Source organism: Electrophorus electricus, chromosome 16 (assembly GCF_013358815.1).
Source record: "Electrophorus electricus isolate fEleEle1 chromosome 16, fEleEle1.pri, whole genome shotgun sequence".
NCBI classification, from domain to species: Eukaryota; Metazoa; Chordata; class Actinopteri; order Gymnotiformes; family Gymnotidae; genus Electrophorus; species Electrophorus electricus.
The window spans coordinates 18,157,617-18,176,863 of NC_049550.1; the positions used below are offsets into that span (position 1 = coordinate 18,157,617).

Here is a 19,247-nt window from a genome sequence, read left to right on the forward strand (position 1 = left end):
GAATAATGGCAAAATAAAGTAGTTGTTGTTATTTTACAACCACTTTGTGGTGCTGACTTACAATACTACCATTTTTGAAACCCCAGTTTATTCACTCAGAATAAAGATACACTCAGACATATATGCATGTCTATTTGAGTAGGATGTTTGGGGTTTTTTGTTTGTTTGCTTGTTTGTTTTTGTGCAGTATTCTTTCTAGAGGGCCGATGTTCAGACGTAAAAACACTTTTATTTTGAAATGTGAACTTCGTTAAAATCAGTACGAGTTCCGGTACGTGTTTTGCTGTCAGCGGCTTAGGTCATTAATAGATAATGGAACATGTGCTGTATGGAAGACTGAATCAGTCTGTGTGCTGTGCGCTTTAATACTTTACTGGCTAAATGTATGTTCACTGAACCCGGGAGGAGATTGTGTTTTACAGCAGTGTATTGCGTAATCTCGGGACAGGATGGTCATGTGTTCTTCACTGAGCCTCAAGGTTCAGCGGAACCGCTTTCGTTTCAGCGAGATCTGCCAACTGTACTGCAGAGCACCAAATGCTACAGATGGGGTCTACGTGACAGGCAGTATTAATTCTGGTCGTAACGTTTCTGAATCGGTGTCTTCCCCAGTCTACTTTAACTGTACTAAACATGTTCGTACTTACAAGTTATCGGCTCCAGGTCTCTCTGACAAGAAGCGCGAAGTGAGAGTAAGATTCGCCCCGAGTCCCACAGGTAAGTGCCTGCCTCCTCCAGTAAACACATCATTCACACGGGTTATAACAGCATAGTTAGGTTAAGATGGCTAGCTAACTAAGAATGATGAGATGTAGAGGATCCTCCAGTTACCCGTTTCATATTGAGTCGAGCGATATGCAAAGCGTTTCCTCTCTGCCATTACATTCTCAGCACACACATATCTGAACATTTTATCCCAGTCTTACAAAACCATCCAGTTCGGATTAGCTAACGAATTTGTTTGCATTTCCATCTCACCTGAGTTCAGCTTTTTGTATGAATGAAGTGCCTAGTTTGATACTGAGCTTATACGATTAAACTGTTTGGATTAAATATCTGAATCTCAAATAAAGAACCCCCCAAAATATTTTGTGGCTAATGCCACCATCTCTGGTGTTGCTTTCAGCTGATTCTTTTACCTTTTCTTCGTAAGAGTCCCACACAGATGCACATAAACATACACAAACATGCAAACAATCTGTTTCAGTTGTATTGAATATTTACACTCTGTCTCTCACACACACATACACAAACATGCAAACAAACAGTCTGTTTCAGTTGTATTGAATATTTACACGTTGTCTCGCATTCACACATACACAAACATGCATACAAACACTTTGTTTCAGGTGTAGTGAATATTCAGTCTCTCTGTGTTAGCTGTGAATATTCACTCACACAGTGTTCAGTTGTGAATATTCACACTCACAGTGTACAGTTGTGAATATTCACTCTCACACACATGATGTTCAGTTATGAATATTCACACTCAGTTCTCAGTTGTAGTGAATATTCACTCACACACTGTGTTCAGTTCTAGTGACTATTCACACAGTGTTCAGTTGTAGTTAATATTTGCTCTCTGTGTTCAGTTGTGAATATTTGCTCTTTCACATACACATGATGTTCAATTATGAATATTCAAAATCTCACAGTTTTCAGTTGTACTGAATATTCACACACTCACACAGTGTTCTGTTTGTTATCAGGGTTTCTGCACCTGGGTGGCCTTGGCACAGTGCTAGAGATAGTTGTGCTTTAAAGGCTAGAGATAGTTGTGCTTTAAAGGCTAGAGTTAGTTGTCTTTTAAAGGCTAGCGTTAGGAAGAAGACAGACAGTATAAGGGAAGTTTGAAAACAGGGATTTGTATGCTATTAATGTGAATAATGTGAAAACAGGGGTTTGTATTTCTAGCTTTTAAAACACAACTATCTCTAGATTTTAAAAGACAACTGTGTGAAAACAGGGGTTTGTATTCTATTAATGACATTAATCACATTAAACCCCCATTTTCACATTAATTTGAAAACAGGTTTGTATGCTGTTTATGTGGTTAATGGCAAAATAAGGTAGTTATTATTATTTTACAACAACTTTGTGGTGCTGACCTACAATACTAACATTTTGAGACCCCAGTTTATTCACTCAGAATAAAGATACACTCAGACATATATGCATGTCTATTTGAGTAGGGTGTTTGGGTTTTTTGTTTGTTTGCTTGTTTGTTTTTGTGCAGTATTCTTTCTAGAGGGCCGATGTTCAGACGTAAAAACACTTTTATTTTGAAATGTGAACTTCATTAAAATCAGTACGAGTTCCAGTGCGTGTTTTGCTGTCAGTGGCTTAGGTCATTAATAAATAATAGAACATGTGCTGTATGGAAGACTGAATCAGTCTGTGTGCTGTGCGCTTTAATACTTTAAAGGCCAAATGTATGTTCACTAAACCTGGGAGGACCTTGTGTTTTTCAGCAGTGTATTGTGTAATCTCGGGACAGGATGGTCGTGTTCTTCACTGAGCCTCAAGGTTCAGCGGAACCGCTTTCGTTTCAGTGAGATCTGCCAATTGTAGAGCACCAAATGCTACAGACTGGGTCTACGTGACAGGCAGTACTAATTCATACACTTTGTTTCAGGTGTAGTTAATATTCATTCTGTCTCAGGGTTCAGTGGTGAATATTCACTCTTACACACACACACAGACCCACACAATGTTCAGTTGTGAATATTCACACACACACTGTACAGTTGTAGTGAATATTCACACTCTCACATAGACAGTGTTCAACTGTGAGTATTCACACTCACACAGTGTTCCATTTGTTGTCAGGGTTTCTGCACCTGGGTGGCCTACGCACAGCGCTTTATAACTTCCTGTTCGCTAAGCAGCAGGGCGGGACGTTTATCCTGCGACTGGAAGATACAGACCAGTCCCGCCTCATCCCTGGGGCGGCCCAGAACATCCAACACATGCTGGAGTGGGCTGGTACAACACATCAAATATGTTACTTTAGCAATATCAAAATATCACCACCACCACTATCATATTAACAACACCTCAACATCACTGTGTGTGTAGCAGGGGTCAGTATGGTCCATACATTATGTGTGTGTGTAGGTATTCCTCCTGATGAGAGTGTGTGTAGCGGGGGTCAGTATGGTCCATATGTCCAGTCCCAGCGGCTACACATGTACTCTGCTGCAGCTACATCTTTGCTGGAGTCAGGCCATGCCTACCACTGCTTCTGCACCAGTCAGAGACTGGAGCTGCTGAAGAGGGATGCACTGCGCAGTGGACAAACACCACGGTAAAACACTCGCCCATTCACAAACACCATGGTAACACAAACACCACATTAACAGTCACACACACAAAAACCAGAATCACACTCTCAAAAACCACAGTAACACACTTGGTCACACTGCTTTACCATTTTTATGTGCTTTATGCAGTAGTATGATAGAGCTGCCAGCTAGTTTTAGACTGTCCCTATTCTAGCCATTCTAACACGAGTGGAACATGTCTGTATGGTAGCTAGTGTGTCTTTTTTTTGTCTTCCTCTGATAACAGTGGCTACCCCCCCCCCCTCTCTCCAGTGGATATGGTGTATCTCTTACTTTTGCAGGTATGATAACAGGTGCAGACAGCTGAAAACTAACCAGGTACAGGAGAAACTAGCTGCTGGCGTTCCACATGTGATCCGTTTCCGGCTGTCTTCAAGCTCAGAGCCGTTTGAGGACATGGTGTTTGGCTGGACACGGCACGAGGTAGCAGAGGTGGAGGGCGACCCTGTAATCATCAAGGCCGACGGTTTTCCCACCTACCACCTGGCCAGTGTTGTGGACGACACACACATGCGTGTGAGTCATGTACTGCGTGGCTCGGAGTGGCTCATATCCACCTGTAAACACCTGCAGCTGTACCGTGCCCTGGATGAGACTCCGCCCACTTATGCCCACCTGCCTCTCCTACTGAACCGCGATGGCAGCAAACTGTCTAAGAGACAGGGAGACATCTACATCCAGCACTTCAAACAGCAGGGGTTGCTGCCTGAAGCTCTTCTGGACATAATTACTCACTGTGGATCGGGATTCAACAGTGAGTCAGTAACTCGGCAGCTGAGCGAGTCAGTGAGCAAGTGGGTCAGGGAATGAGTCAAGGGATTCATTGGATAAGTGAGTTAGTGAGTGTGTATTATCATCATTATGCTAGTTATTTTTAGATATTTCTGTTTGTATATGTTTGTGTTTAAATAAGTCAGCCATGTACTGTTGTAAGCCTGGCAGTTATTTGTGTGTTTAAGGTAATCGTCTGGGCCGAAGGCTGGATGATCTGATTGAGGAGTTTAACGTGTCGAAGATCACGACTCACTCTGCGCTGCTTGACTTGGACAAACTGCCCGAATTCAATAGGTGAACAGGTCAACGAATACATAGCCCACACTTACAAGAGGTCATCACTTCACCCCAACACAAATCAGATACATACAGAGGTTATCCTGCCACCCAACACAGAGTAAATATAAACAAAGGTCCTTTTTCCGGTAGGCAATCAGCCTCCAATACTGCTAGAAACACCAAGGGGGTCAGTTCTCTCAGAGCACATGCACTGATATACTGATGAATACATGCATATTTAGAACACTAACTCAGCCTGGATATGAACCTCTGCCCAGTGCTGAACATGGAAATGTAAATACATCTGTAGGGTTTCTACCCACACTGCTTCTGTGTGTATACCTTTCAACAGATTTCTTTTACTTTTGTTTGGGTGGTTTTATTGTTTTGGGTTTTTCCTAGAGAAATTGTTGAAATTTTCATAAACCATTAGTTTACTAAAGGTACAGACTATCTGTGTATAGGATTCACTTGCAGCGAAGGATTGAAGATGAAGGTTTCTGCTGCCACCTGGTGGATGAGTTAAAAAATCACATCACACAAACCTATGGAAGTCTGATTCAAGATCCGATTGTTTTGGAGCCTACTTACATCCAGAGGGTGCTGCACCTGAGGAAGGTAACCAAGTCATCTTGGGAACAACTAAAACCTCATCACTTTCCTGCATCTCTGTTAATCTTTTTTGTTTGTTTGTTTGTGTGTGTGCACACAGGGTCACATCACCTCATTGAAGGAGCTGGTCAGTCCAATGTACTCATACCTGTGGCTCCGCCCCTCTGTATCCTGGCAACAATTGGAGGAAATGAGTTCAGAAGTGCAGGATATCACGGCTCTCACCATACAGTGAGGCCACATCCACTAACTCACCTCAGGGGGCTATTCAGCAAAACCTGGCTAATTGATTTATTAGCAAATGTATGTGTGCGTTCACCACTGAGTTTGTGTATGTGTGTAGGGTGGTACAGGGCTGTGGAAATCAGTACACTGCCGAGTTTCTGACTGCTCAACTGAAGCTTATTGCTAAAAAACTGAAGAAAACTAAATACAGTTCAGTCATGAAGATCCTCCGCCTGGCACTTACTGGAGAACAGGTACACACACACACAAACAGTCATATTCCATAGTCTATAAAATATGGGTTTATCTGAGTGTTCCTGTTGAAGTGCTGACAGTCTCTCTCTCTCTCTCTCTCTCTCTAGCAGGGACCAAGTGTAAGTGAGGTCATGATTTCTCTGGGTGAGCAGGAAGTCTGCTTTCGCCTGCAGAGAATTCTAAAACATTAACTCGGACTGTTTCTCTTCAAACTTATGACACGTTTGTTTTCAGCAGAATAAAGCTCTTTTATGTAAATGTTGTTTACCTCTTGATGTATGGAAACACTACTTTCATCAGTTCCCTGAAAAGAAATGTCATCATTCAATATTTTGAGGAAATTACAAGGGCAAAGGTGTTTTAGACTAATATCTTTTAAAATGAAATTTCTTGCATTTCTCGTTCGTTGCGGCGAGCTGAAATACACATGGGAAGGTGGGTAGGAGTCAGTTTTTCAGCGTGACTATCAGCAGGTCACATGCTCTGCGCTTCTCGGCGCTTGCTGCAACCGCAGCACTTCTGCGTGAAACGGACATGGCGAGCGAGGAGGGCGCCGACACGCTAGAGACTTGGTTGAGTACGTTTACGTTTTGATTAAAACACAACAAACCCGCGAAACATTTTTAACCCTTTGTGTATACACAAACCTATTTTGAAGCGCTACTTGGTGTAGTTTAGACAAACTTGGTTTCGTTTTGTCCATGTTGTTAATGTATACCGTTGTAAGTAAACAAATCGCGAAGATGCAGAATAAACGTAACGATGAGTGTTGCGTAATTATTTATCGTTAGTAAGATTGTGCGTCAGCAAAATTGACTTAACCTTTAAGTTTCAACACTCCGTGTTCTGCCTGATGTAGTCTAGTCAAAGCTAAGTGTCAAAGCTGTCTTTAGCTTTCCCCAGTTGTTTGTTTATATATCATATGTCATTATATAAATGTAGTCTTTGAAAAGGCACTGAAGCGGAAGCACCACGCGCGTTATCACGTGCACGCTTAATTCCTGTGTTGAGTGTTCGCGCGACTCAGCTGTGAGATCTCTCATATACATTTATGGCATTTAGGTGTGAGATTTCTCATTTACATTTATGGAATTTAGCTGTGAGATCTCTAATTTACATTTATGGTATTTAGGTGTGAGATTTCTATCCACGCTGATACTGCACTTCCGTCAATGAAACAAACAGTCATTTAATATTGTAAGATTATCGCTACACACTGGATGCTTTGGGAGGACCTGGATTTCTATCGTGAATGGTCATTAAAGTAAATTTAAGTCTTAAATAAAACTACCCTTATTTATTAGCATTTTAAAATTAAATCTGAACTAAAGGCTTAAACAGTGGAGGTCAATTACAAGTAAAAGGTAATGCATGTGAATATGTTTTGGTTGTTTTTACATAATTAATAGATTTCATTTACAGTAACGTTTTACTCACAAACTTAGACACACTCAAATAGTGCTAGGGTTAGTGAGATGCTGTGGGACACCTATAGAAATCTGAGATGGGTCAGCACGCATCAATTAATGACTTGATGATATATCTAAACAAATAACTGGGAAACGCACACTGAGAACTACCCAAGTAGGTTAAACAAACCTGAGATTCACAGCAGTGGTTTCATTTAGGATAATCTCACATCACCAGTCTTATTCAATTTCTCTTGATGGACCCATGAACACGGGCATTATTAATTACAAGAGATGCCTGCAGATCTTGTGTGTGACTATAGCAATCTCTCTCACGCACATGAGGATTCTCTGAAGCAGTGCCATGGTAGGTCAGTGGTTAAGTTACTTGAGGTGTAATTGGATGGTTGCTGGTTCAAGCCCTACCATTGTCAAGTTGCCATTGTTGGAACCGTGGGCAAGGTCAGTTGCCCAAGTTGTGCTCAGTTGTAACTGTAAGTTCCTTTGGATAAAAGTGTCAGGTAAATGTATGCACTGGTCTTTGTGTCACTATATATACTTCTGTGAGGGTTCTATGAAGCTCTGGTCCTTATAGGACACCCCTTCCTAGGTAGAGTAGCAACAGTGCTGAATTTCTTCTATTTGTAAAATAACTACCTGTTTAGTGTAGAAATCCCTTTAAATGGTCTGGTAAAATCCCCTTTCAGATTACATTTCACTAGAAAAGAATACTGTGAATAACAGGCAACCTCTGTTGGTTTTATGTGTGTTTTTTCACATGGCGGGGCAGATCAGATGCGCACCTGAATGAGACATCCATCATCAGTTAACCTACAAGTTCTTTTCCTTCAAGATTGTTATATAAACATTTGTTCAATAAAATCATGACCACATGGGCTATCAATTTTTGCAACTATAGATAATAATGTAGTCTGACTTTGTTATTGAAAAGAAAGTGTTTTTATTAAATTATAGACAAGAGGTTTTGTACCGTCTTTTTTGCAGAAAGAAAATCTAAATCAACTTATTTGATTTTCTAATGTCTTAGATAAGGTGACAGACCCTGAGAACACATCAGAGAGATGGGACTGTATCCAGGGATTCTACCAGCAGGTTAATGCACAACCAGATGGGTGAGACACACGCACGCGCACACACACACACACACACACACACACAAAAACACACACACACGCGCGCGCGCACACACACACACACACATAAAAACACACACACACACATGCGCGCGCGCACGCACACACACACACACAAAAACAGACACACACACACGCACGCGCACACACACACGCGCACACGCACGCACACACACACACACACACACACACAGTGGTAAGAATAAAGAGCCTATGAGAGGTTAGATATAGAGGTCAGGTATAATTTAAGTCATTTGTCTCTCACCATGTGATTTGCTTATGTGTCACTCAAGTCTTTGTGAGAAGTTAACCCATAAAACAATCATGAAATCACTAAGGATTTACCCTTCACATCGGAAACATTTTCTCCATCGTTCAACTGACAACTGGCTAGCTAACTAAAATGTGCAAAAAGTGTACAGCTGCTGAAGTTGCAGTGATTTTGGAAAGTAGTGACAAAGATAACGGAGCCTTAGAGCCTGAGGGGGTTGATTCCTTTGATGATGAAGAATACAAAAGAGATAGATGGCTAAATTAATGTTATTTTACGATATCATTTTAATAGTGGACTTTAACTAGTCATATGTAGACACAATGTCTGCTGCAAGCCACCTAGCTGAGTGCTGCTTCTGTGCAAAATTGATGTAAGTGATTTGTAATACAACAGTCATGACTTTTGTTTGAGAAACTTGACTGACCATTAGTAAATGTTTGCTTTGTTAATTTTTTTTTAATGTGAAAGTAAGCTAGTCTAGTGCAGATGAATGGATATGTTTAGACCATATGCAATACTGTTCTGTGAAGTTGAGTCTTCTGTTTTTTGCCATATTTTGATTATAGTTTTTGTAATGCTCAGTTCTCACCTCCACACATGAAGCTTGATATTTTGATATTCTATGAGCATATGACAATTGTAAAACTGTAATTTTAGAGATTCATTACATTTTTCTATACTACTTTATTCATATATTTTACTGCTCCTGTGAACCAAATACTTTGGTAACCCTATTCCAAACACCAAAACAGTTCACATCAGTAAAGGTATGTTTTCACATGAAACTTCTAAAATTTGACCTCATATTTTTAGATTTAGGGCCATATTATTTTTTATGCAGTGCTCTAGGTCAAATGGTACATCATTATGAAGAGAGCAGAAATTGGTCTGAACATTTTGATATAAAACATATGGGTATCATGCTATAAATAAGAACCTTTGAAATGAATTTAAGAAAATATGCGAAAACGTAGAAAATGTCCTTAAGACTTCAGAGGGTTAACCCTCACCCTCCAAATCCCTTCATTAACCCTTGTTAACCCTCACCCTCACATTGCACCAATCCCAATTACAGTAACCCATTAGAACCATACAGGAATAAAAGTTCCCATTAGAACCAGGAATTGAAGTCAGTACACTGTACTGTACTGGGGTTAGGAGTTAGGGTTAGGTTACTGTACTGCTGTATCTTCACAGAAAACCCCTGCTTAAGCTCTTGCTCCTTAGTTCTGTTAATGTTTTTTTTCCCCTTTATTTTAATGTGTGTTTTAGGCCCCAGGTTGCTACACGTCTGTTGGCACACAAAATTCAGTCGCCTCAGGAGAGAGAATCTCTACAAGCACTCACTGTAAGATCCATAAAAATTTGCACATGTGTGTAGTAGTAGTAGGAGGAGGAGGAGGAGGAAGAGGAGGAGGAGTCCTGTTTTCTCACTAGTGTGTGGGTGTGTGTGAGTGTAATAAAGTCCTGTGTTTTCTTTTCCCAGTTGCTGGAGGTATGCATGAATAACTGTGGGAAACATTTTCATAGTGAGGCTACTAAATTCCGATTTCTGAATGAACTCATCAAAGTGCTGTCACCAAAGGTACAAACCTACAAGTAATAATCTACTAATAATCTACAGGTTTTAGCCCTAGCTCAGAGAGTAATAATCTACTAATAATATATAGGATTAGTTTTAGCTCAGAACGTAATAATCTACTAATAATATATAGGATTAGTTTTAGCTCAGAACATAATAATCTACTAATAATATATAGGATTAGCCCTAGCTCAGATCAGATTAATATACTAATAATATATAGGATTAGCCCTAGCTCTGAGCGTAATAATATACAGGCTTAGCCCTAGCTCAGAGAGTAATAATTTACAAGATTAGCCGTAGCTCAATAGTTATAAAATAATTAAAACTGTCAGGGTAGAACACAGATCTCAGCAAAATATTTTTGAGGTAATTAATAAGGGCTCAGAATAGCATAAACTATGAATATAAATGTTAGTGTGTGAATATGTTGGGTGCATTTAAGCAACTATATGTGTGTCTGCATGCAATCATGCAGTACCTGGGTACCTGGACCACAGCCCTGGTGAAGTTGAGGGTGACAGAGGTTCTGTATGGCTGGACTCTGTGGCTGAAAGATGAGCCGAAGGTGCAGGAGGCGTACCGCATGTTAAAAAAACAAGGTCAGATGTCTGTACTGCACAGTAAACAGTACCACTGTCTCTACTGCATGCTAAACAGTAGTACTGTCCTTATTGCACACTAAACAGTACCACTGTCTGTACTGCACGCTAAACAATGTACCACTGTCTGTAATGCACGGTAAAGAGTGTACCACTGTCTTTACTGCACGCTAAACTGTACCACTGTCTGTACTGTATGCTGAACAGTACCACTGTCTGTACTGCACACTAAACAGTACCACTGTATGTACTGCATGCTTAACAGTGTACCACTGTCTGTACTGCACGCTAAACAGTGTACCACTGTCTATACAGCATGCTAAACAGTGTACCACTGTCTGTAATGCATGCTAAACAGTGTACCACTGTCTGTAGGGCACACTAAACAAGGTACCACTGTCTGTACTGCATGCTAAATAGTGTACCACTGTCAGTACTGCACGCTGCACAGTACCACTGTCTGTACTGCACGCTAAACAGTGTACCACTGTCTGTACTGCACAGTAAACTGTCATAAGGTATACTAACCATACAAAAATGTGCCATTGTCCATACACTTTAATTTCATCACTGCCTGTACTAAATTATAGACGTCTGTACTACAAACTACATTTTATCGTGCACTGATGGTGAGTCCAGGGTGCAGGATTTCAGTAGGTGTTTAATGTACAGACATTGGGTGAGACTCCACACACAGCAAGCTGAGATTAAAATACAAACCCTTATGTTTCAAACTGTTCCTCAGACCAGCATGCAACCTCTCCAAACTCAGCACATTTAAATCTTTCAAGGTATTGTGAAAAAAGACCCGAAACTGCCAGACACCGTGGTGATGCAACCTCTGTGTCCCAGGCAGGAGGTGTCGGTGTTTGATGATGAAGGTAAATCACAGGTAAGAGTAACTCACTGTGTAGACTATTTCAAGAGTAAGAGTATTTCAAGAGTAAGGGCATTTCAAAGGTACCATCTGTTCTAAATAGTTTAAAATAAGCCCAAAATGGAAGGAGCTGTAACTGGGTTTGTTGTCTGTGTTGTAGTTGTTGTCACAGCTGCTGAAGAGTACCCGTCCAGAGGACCTGCAAACAGCTAACAGACTGATTAAGAGCACACTGAAAGAAGTGAGTGTGAGTGTGAGTGTGAGTGTGTGTGTCTGTGTGTGTGTGTGTGTGTGTGTGTGTGTGTGTGTGTGTGTGTGTGTGTGTGTGTGTGCGCGCGTGCACATTCCTGTGTTTGTGTGTGCCTGTGGTTGTATAATGTATAATGAATGCTAGGTTCAGTAGCAGTATAGTGTTAAAAGGAGTAATAAGTCATCTTTACAACCAAAAATTAGCAAACAATATTGATGAAAGTGATTATGAAAGAAATGTAAAAAATAATAATAAAGTTCAGCTGACTGGAGATGAAGACTCCAAAAATGACTTATTGCTTATATGAGCAGGACTTATTGCTTCTTTAGGCATGTCCATGAGGTGACCACAGCACATATCTCCAAAGTGTAAGGCACTGTAATATCACCATCCAATGTGCTATAATGGTGATACTACAATTACTCTACTCTTTATTGGTGAATAATTTACCTTTAGACAGTTGGTCTTACAATACTGCACTAAACTGGACTCACGTATCCAGCTTTGCACTAAAGTGGACTCATATTGAACACTACACTAAACTAGACACACATAGCTAACACTGCACTAAACTGTACTCACATTGCAAACACTGCACTAAAGTGGACTATCCAACACTGCACTAAACTAGACTCACCTAGCCAACACTGCTAAACTAGACTCACCTAGCCAACACTGTACTAAAGTAGACTCACGTAGCCAACACTGCACTAAAGTGGATTATCCAACACTGCAGTAAACTAGACTCACCTAGCCAACACTACTAAACTAGACTCATGTAGCCAACACTGCACTAAACTAGACTCACTTAGCCAACACTACTAAACTAGACTCATGTAGCCAACACTGCACTAAACTAGACTCACGTAGCCAACACTACTAAACTAGACTCATGTAGCCAACACTGCACTAAACTAGACTCATGTAGCCAACACTGCACTAAACTAGACTTATGTAGCCAACACTGCACTAAAATGGACTCGCATCCATCAAACTGCACTGAATATCTACAAAACCATCCCATTGGCCTTTAGAACATTTAATACTCCATCAGAACCAAACTAAAGATTAGGGTTAGATATCCAGATTAGGGTTTAGATACTCTTCCTGCAACATAGACAGTCCTGGGGGTCTATAAAGATGTGTACATCTACACAAACACAACACTCTGCACAATAAATAACTTCTTACTGCTCAAGTCATCATTTCATGTGTGTGTATGTGTGCGCACATCTTTTCCAGGAGCAGGAAAAGATAGAAAAGGAGGGCAGACGTGTTGGCACTCTTCAGGATGTGGAGAACTGTACATCACAACTTAAATCTCTCCTGAGCCAACAGTACACACAACACACTCAGGACATGCAGGTGTGTGTCTGTGTGTTTATCCTACCAAGTAGCACATATTTGTTTCCTAATTATTCATTAATGTGTCATTTTTTCTACTGTATTTAAACTTAGATGACAAATTCCCTGTGTGGTGGTAAAAAGTTAACCAGTCAATCAGCCAGATGTTGATGAAAATAGTGATATTTTCAAGTTATGTTCATGTGTTGAGAGAGTCAAAAATACTTTCCTCTCTGTTATATAACTATGTGCTATATCAATATATATTGTTGGAGTGCATTTTTGTTTGATGTGTTATTGAATTATTGTAAAGGTGTTAGTATTGTATGAATGTTAAAATAATGTAGGGTGAATGTTGTCTTAGGGATCTCTATGACCTGTGATTGGTTAAATGTGTTTCTGTGTAGGATGTCTGAGCTTTCTGATAGGTTAAATGTGTTTCTGTGTGGGATGTCTATGAGCTTTCTGATAGGTTAATTGTGTTTCTCTGTAGGATGTCTATGAGCTTTCTGATAGGTTAAATGTATTTCTGTGTAGGATGTCTATGATCGCTGTGACAGGCTGAGACCAATCCTCTTCAGACTGGCCAGCGAAACCGTGGATGATGATAAAGTTTTAGGTCTCATTCACACTCAACATTCACACACAAAATACCCACACCCATCCAAACACTCTAAATCACACCCTATTTATCCCATGGTGTCTGTGTATGTGTGTGTGTGTGTGTGTGTGTGTGTGTGTGTGTGTGTGTGTGTGTGTGTGTGTGTGTGTGTGTGTGTAGCTGAGATACTGCGAGGGAATGACAAGATAACAGATGTGATGAACCTGTACAGAGTAAAAACACAGAAGCAAGAGCCAGAGACTCAGACAGTGCCTTCCCAGAGTCACAACAGCCAGGGTTCAGTATACATTCTACACACACAGTTCCATTGTCAAAAATGTCAAAATGCATCATAGACATTTATATTTATATAGACGATTGGTCAGTATCTGGTCTGTAATGCCTGTCTCCCCGCGACAGACCCAGCTAGTCCAGTCAAGACCTACCACTTGATTGACTTGTCTGTGCTGGGAGATAGCGCCACTGCTGGCTGCATTGAAGACAGCAGCTCTCTGCTGCTGTTGGAGGAGGATGTGTGCCCCCATGGTAAAGCCCTCCTCTGTCTCATATTAGCTGCGTTCAGAAAGTCCTTACTCAGCTCCCCGCTTCTGTGATGCCATCTTTATGGCTGTCCTGACATAACATAACATGAGAGAAGCTGCTTCAAACACCTCTGAGCAGATGGTACATGACTGGATGCCATGCAGGATGTAACCATAACAAACACTGACCCTAGCTAACCCTAACCCTGGATGCACAGAAAGTCTTCAAACTTTAGAGGGACATCACTGCCTGCATGGCCAGAGATTAGAGGAACTGTATTAACGGAGGAGTAGAGGAACAGTAATAATGGAGGAGTAGAGGAACAGTAATAGCGAGAGTAGAGGAGCTCTTCGTTAAGATTCAGTGTGGGACCAGCGTGTCATTAAGCATTTTGTTTTTTATTCAGTTGCAGACTCCTGCATCCCAAGGACACTCGGGGTGAAATCTTACCTTGAGGAACTCACTCAGGTATTGTCATTCTGGTTAAATGACATGTCTCTTAGGCAGTTTGAGGAGTATATTAGCTCAGTGCTTATAAATTGGCTCAGCATATACATACTGGTTCTGCGTGCCAGAGACTGTGTTAAATTTCAGCTGGAGGATAAAATGAAAGTTATGAAGGAGTCTGGCTCTATAGAGACAACTAATGGAAAAGGAGCCTACAATAACCACAGTGCATCAGTATTACCAGTCAAGTGAGTGATAACTGGCAAAATAAGTCTTTCTGTTCTGTCATGTGTCTTTATTTTCAAACTGATCAGTAATGTTTCTTTTCAGGAAAGTGAACCCATTTAGATCAGAATTAGATGACATGAATCAGATGAATCAGCCAGGCATATCAGAATATAAACCACATCCCCCTTCATCCCTTATGAACATCACTGTTTCTTTGGATTCTATTAAGCCCAGTGAGTGACAATTCAACAATACAGAAAAATGAAACTTGACCCTAGTGAAAACCTTATTTCTGTCAGTGACAAACATGCAGTATATTTACTTTAGGCCACCTAAAGCCAATAACAGTGTTCGATCATCATGGCATCCGGGTGTCTTTCCACTTCACCAAAGAAGCTCCGCCCTCTAGGCCTGATATTGCCGTCATCATCATCTCTACTGTTAATACCTCAGCACTTCCTGTTTCAGACTTCCTGTTCTTGACTGCTGTTCCAAAGGTAACAACACCTAATTATTGCTGAGTATGTGTGCAGCCTCAACCCTGCAACGCCTACAATCTAGGGTTAGGGTTATAGTTAACTCCTCAACCCTTATAATCTTTATTATTACGATCTCTAACCCTCATCCCTCAACCTCTATGATTCCTATGATCTCTATCTCTAACTTCTCAAGACCTAGGATCTATAACCCTAACCGCTCAGCCCCTATGGTCTCATCTCCTACAATCTGCAACCCTAACCCTTCAGTCCCTATGATCTCAAACCCTATGATCTCTAACCTTAACCTCTCAACCCTACATCTCTGTCCCTACAATCTATAATCCTAACCCCTCAAGTCCTACAATCTCAACCCCTACAGTCTATAACCCTACAATCTCAAGCCCTACAGTCTCTATCAGCAGCTGTAAGGTTATGCAGCTACACAGTTCTAAATAAACCTGGGTTATTTGGGTTAATGCATCCTCCTCCATATGATCACAATATAAATCTCACTGTAAAACATTGTCCTTCATTTTACAGGCCTCATCCTTGACTTTCTCCTTTACTCTAGGGTTAATGGTTAGAGTTAACATCCTCTGCCCTTTTTTATTCTAGGCTTAGGGATTAGGGTTAATACCCTCTGTCCTTCTTTACTCTAGGGTTAATGGTTAGGGTTAACATCCTCTGCCCTTCTCTCTCTCCATCCATTGATGTTGCAGACAATGCAGGTCAAACTGCAACCTCCAACAAGAAGCGATCTGCCCGCATACAATCCCATACTGCCCCCTGCTGCCATCTCTCAGGTACTGCTGCTCTCCAACCCTCTTAAGGTAGGAAAACAGGCCTGGGCTCTCACTGGGGTCATGCTTCTCTGCTTCCTGTCAGATGTGTAGCACTTTTATTATCTATGCAGCTGTGTTTTGTTAGATGATAAACATTACTGGTGTCATACAATAAATATCAGCACCAATGAGGTCATTGTTATTTTTCTTATTTTTATAATTCTTTTTAAATTTATTGCTGTGCAAACCAAACCCTGTACAACACCTAGTCCTGAGAAATTCTAAACCTAAGAAAGACTAAACCTTGTCATAGATCCTTAAGACAACTAGTCTGGAAGTCATAGATTATTAAGACTAGTCTGGAAGTTGTGGATCTTTCTTGTGGATTTCTTTCAATGCTTATTTTCAGAATAAAACTTGAATCTGTATGGTTTATGTTCTATATGAATTCAAGATTAATTAATGTTCCATAGAATTTCTGCAAGTTATTGTTGTATGCATGTCTTTTTTTTAAAGTAAATGTCATTATGTAATATTCACTGGTAGAATATTGGATAATTCCTTTATGGCATTTCTGTGACCTACTCTGCCTAAACTTTCTCTTAATAAATAAAGGGGAGCAGGGGTTAAAGGTAAGTTGAGGAATGTCCTCTTTAATCACTTCTAAATTAAGATCAGGTGCTGGGCATCTAAAAAAAACTCACCTTACTTAGAAAAACATTAATGAGTGTTCTGGAACAATACCCACATGTCTCATCGGTGTGTGTTGGGATGTGTCATTCTAGAGACCGGTATCTCATCAGTATGTGTTAGGATGTGTCGTTCTAGAGAGCAGTGTCTCATCAGTGTGTGTTGGGATGTATCGTTCCAGAGGCCAGTGCGTGTGAGAGTCAGGCTGTCCATGATGCTTGGAGAACACAGTGTTCAGCTGGAGGCAGAGATTGACCACTTCCCAGAGTGGGACTCCTGGAATAACCCTTGACCTTTTTATATACTTCTGAAGAGATTTTGGTCATTTATGTAATAATTAAAAAAAAAATTGTTTACAAACTAGTGCCATCTTTTAGTCTCAAACATTGCTAGTGCAGTTCACAAGTCTGCAGACATATGAGAGTCACAATGACTGCAGGTAGGCATACTGTAGTGTACCAGTCACTTTTACTTTGTGATGTCACTTTATATAATTTAAATACATTATTACAGCACACAGTGTCAGCAGGGCCCATCATCTCTGTAGTCTCCCTTCCCAGAATGCATTGCTACAGATTCATGCAGTGTCCAAGCATTTCAGGTGAAAGGTCCATTTCTCCACCTTTAGCTCCAACATTTTCCTTTCCGACAAAAATGGAAGGAAAAGGTGTCTTAGCACAGTGTAGGTTAGATCATAATACATATCTGACAGTTACCATACACACACACACACACACACACACACACACTTGCAATTCACTTGAGGACACCAATATAGCACCGTATGACGGCTAGAGTCCATACTTGCTCTTGCTGGAGGGGAGATGGTGTCTCCTTTAAATTTCCAGAGTGCTACAAAAGCTGTGGTGTGATGGTCCCTCTGTAGGCTGGAACACAGAGCTGGCAGTGATAGATTTACAGATGAGTGGGGTGCTCTCTATTCTCTCTCTTTCCTGTCTCTGTGTGTTACACATAGGAAGGAGCTACCCTAGTAGACAGAAAAATTTACATATGCACACTCCTGGCTATACACGAACCTAACAGCGTGTACTCCCCAGATACAGCCTGTACTCTCCATACACTATATTATCTAGATTCAGCCTGTACTCTCCATACACAGTGTGTACTCCCCAGATACATCCTGTACTCTCCATACACAGTGTGTACTCCCCAGAATACAGCCTGTACTTTCCATACACAGTGTGTACTCCCCAGATACTGCCTGTATTCTCCAAACACAGGTGTACTCCCCAGATACAGCCTGTATTCTCCATACACGTGTATATTATCTAGATTCAGCCTGTACTCTCCATATACAGTGTATACTCTCCAGATACAGCCTATACTCTCAATACATTGTATACTACCTAGATTCAGCCTGTACTCTCCATACACAGTGTATACTCTCCAGATACAGCCTATACTCTCCATACATTGTATACTACCTAGAGTCAGCCTGTACTCTCCATACACAGTGTATACTCTCTAGATTCAGCCTGTACTTTCCATACAGGGTATACCCTCTAGATTCAGCCTGTACTCTTCATACAGGGTATACCCTCTAGATTCAGCCTGTACTCTTCATACAGTGTATACTCTCTAGATTTAGCCTGTACTCTCCATACAGTGTATACTCTGTAGATAAAGCCTGTTCTCTCCAGACACAGTGTATATTATCTAGTTACAGCCTCTTGACTGTCATTATGCGGTAATATTCAACCTGGCAAATATCTAGATACCACACTAGCTAATGTTAGTGCTTATCTAGTCAAGAAACAGGATGTTGGAACACCATGCAGTGAACAATTCATTTGAGCCTAAATGCTGCCCACCAAACCAGGCGTTCTATCGTCACAAATGCAGCTGCCTTCTGATTTAGGTGCTCTGTCTTTCTCTCTTTCTGACTGTATCCCTTTCTCTCCTAGTCTCCTTCTCCTGTTTCTCTCACTGTGTCCCTCTCTCTCCCTGTCTTCTGTGTCTCCTTCTCTATCAGTCTTCTCTGTCACTGTCTTCTCCTTCCATCACTCCTCTAATGGATAGGACAAATCTAAGGGGAGGAGGCAGGACTGGACTATTGCTCACCAAACCTCAGCACTGACCCAGCAGGGGGCGCTGTGGTAGGTGTTTAGAGGGAGTGAGTTTCCCTGTACAGTGTAAATGTTGACTCACTGTCCTCAACTTCACTGGGTGGGAAGAAGTCTTTTTTGCCTTTTTATTTTAACTCTATTATAAATCCCTGTATTTAATTTTGCTTTTTGTTTCAGCTCTTTTTTCTGGGCCTTAATCATCCTCCACTTCTCCTTTGTTCACACATTCTTGTTCTCCCTCATCTGTTCCCTCTTTCTCTCCTCCCCTGTTCTCCCATTCTTGCTCTGTTCCCTCTTTCTCCTCTTTCTCTCCTCCCTCGTTCACACAATCTTGTTCTCCCTCATCTGTTCTCTCTTTCTCGTCTGACTCTCCTTCATCTATGTCCTCGCTTTCTTCTCTCAATCCCTC

The 19,247-nt window shown here is 41.0% G+C and overlaps 2 protein-coding genes across 3 annotated transcripts; both read left to right on the top strand.

The window, feature by feature from the left end:
* Positions 1 to 265: 265 nt before the first annotated feature.
* ears2 (glutamyl-tRNA synthetase 2, mitochondrial) lies at positions 266 to 5,747 on the top strand. The gene is made up of 9 exons (XM_027022560.2): positions 266 to 717; positions 2,830 to 2,985; positions 3,118 to 3,307; positions 3,626 to 4,098; positions 4,304 to 4,412; positions 4,862 to 5,015; positions 5,110 to 5,240; positions 5,353 to 5,488; positions 5,597 to 5,747. Exons 1-9 carry the CDS (start codon positions 450 to 452, stop codon positions 5,678 to 5,680), a joined length of 1,701 nt encoding a protein of 566 aa, XP_026878361.2. The 5' UTR covers positions 266 to 449; the 3' UTR covers positions 5,681 to 5,747.
* A 98-nt stretch (positions 5,748 to 5,845) lies between these two features.
* Positions 5,846 to 17,114, top strand: LOC113585192 (ADP-ribosylation factor-binding protein GGA3-like). Of its 2 annotated transcripts, none has more exons than XM_027022558.2 (17): positions 5,846 to 6,066; positions 7,947 to 8,031; positions 9,599 to 9,674; positions 9,813 to 9,911; positions 10,387 to 10,510; positions 11,302 to 11,402; positions 11,548 to 11,628; positions 12,880 to 13,002; positions 13,519 to 13,600; positions 13,763 to 13,879; positions 14,003 to 14,128; positions 14,532 to 14,593; positions 14,720 to 14,820; positions 14,903 to 15,033; positions 15,128 to 15,297; positions 15,999 to 16,109; positions 16,933 to 17,114. In XM_027022558.2, exons 1-17 carry the CDS (start codon positions 6,024 to 6,026, stop codon positions 17,041 to 17,043), a joined length of 1,743 nt encoding a protein of 580 aa, XP_026878359.2. In that variant the 5' UTR covers positions 5,846 to 6,023; the 3' UTR covers positions 17,044 to 17,114. The 2 variants fall into 2 exon arrangements, with proteins under 2 accessions (XP_026878359.2, XP_026878360.2); XM_027022559.2 differs by having other exon boundaries at positions 15,999 to 16,082.
* Positions 17,115 to 19,247: the final 2,133 nt, after the last annotated feature.

Bases quoted from the DNA above. Each gene is read 5' to 3' on its own strand.
- ears2 (XM_027022560.2), top strand. From the start codon at position 450: ATGGTCATGTGTTCTTCACTGAGCCTCAAGGTTCAGCGGAACCGCTTT. The intron at 718-2,829 runs GTAAGTGCCTGC...ATTTGTTGTCAG, and splicing joins ATTCGCCCCGAGTCCCACAG to GGTTTCTGCACCTGGGTGGC. The intron at 5,016-5,109 runs GTAACCAAGTCA...GTGTGCACACAG, and splicing joins GGGTGCTGCACCTGAGGAAG to GGTCACATCACCTCATTGAA.
- LOC113585192 (XM_027022558.2), top strand. From the start codon at position 6,024: ATGGCGAGCGAGGAGGGCGCCGACACGCTAGAGACTTGGTTGA. The intron at 15,298-15,998 runs GTAACAACACCT...TTGATGTTGCAG, and splicing joins TCTTGACTGCTGTTCCAAAG to ACAATGCAGGTCAAACTGCA. The intron at 16,110-16,932 runs GTAGGAAAACAG...GTATCGTTCCAG, and splicing joins TGCTCTCCAACCCTCTTAAG to AGGCCAGTGCGTGTGAGAGT.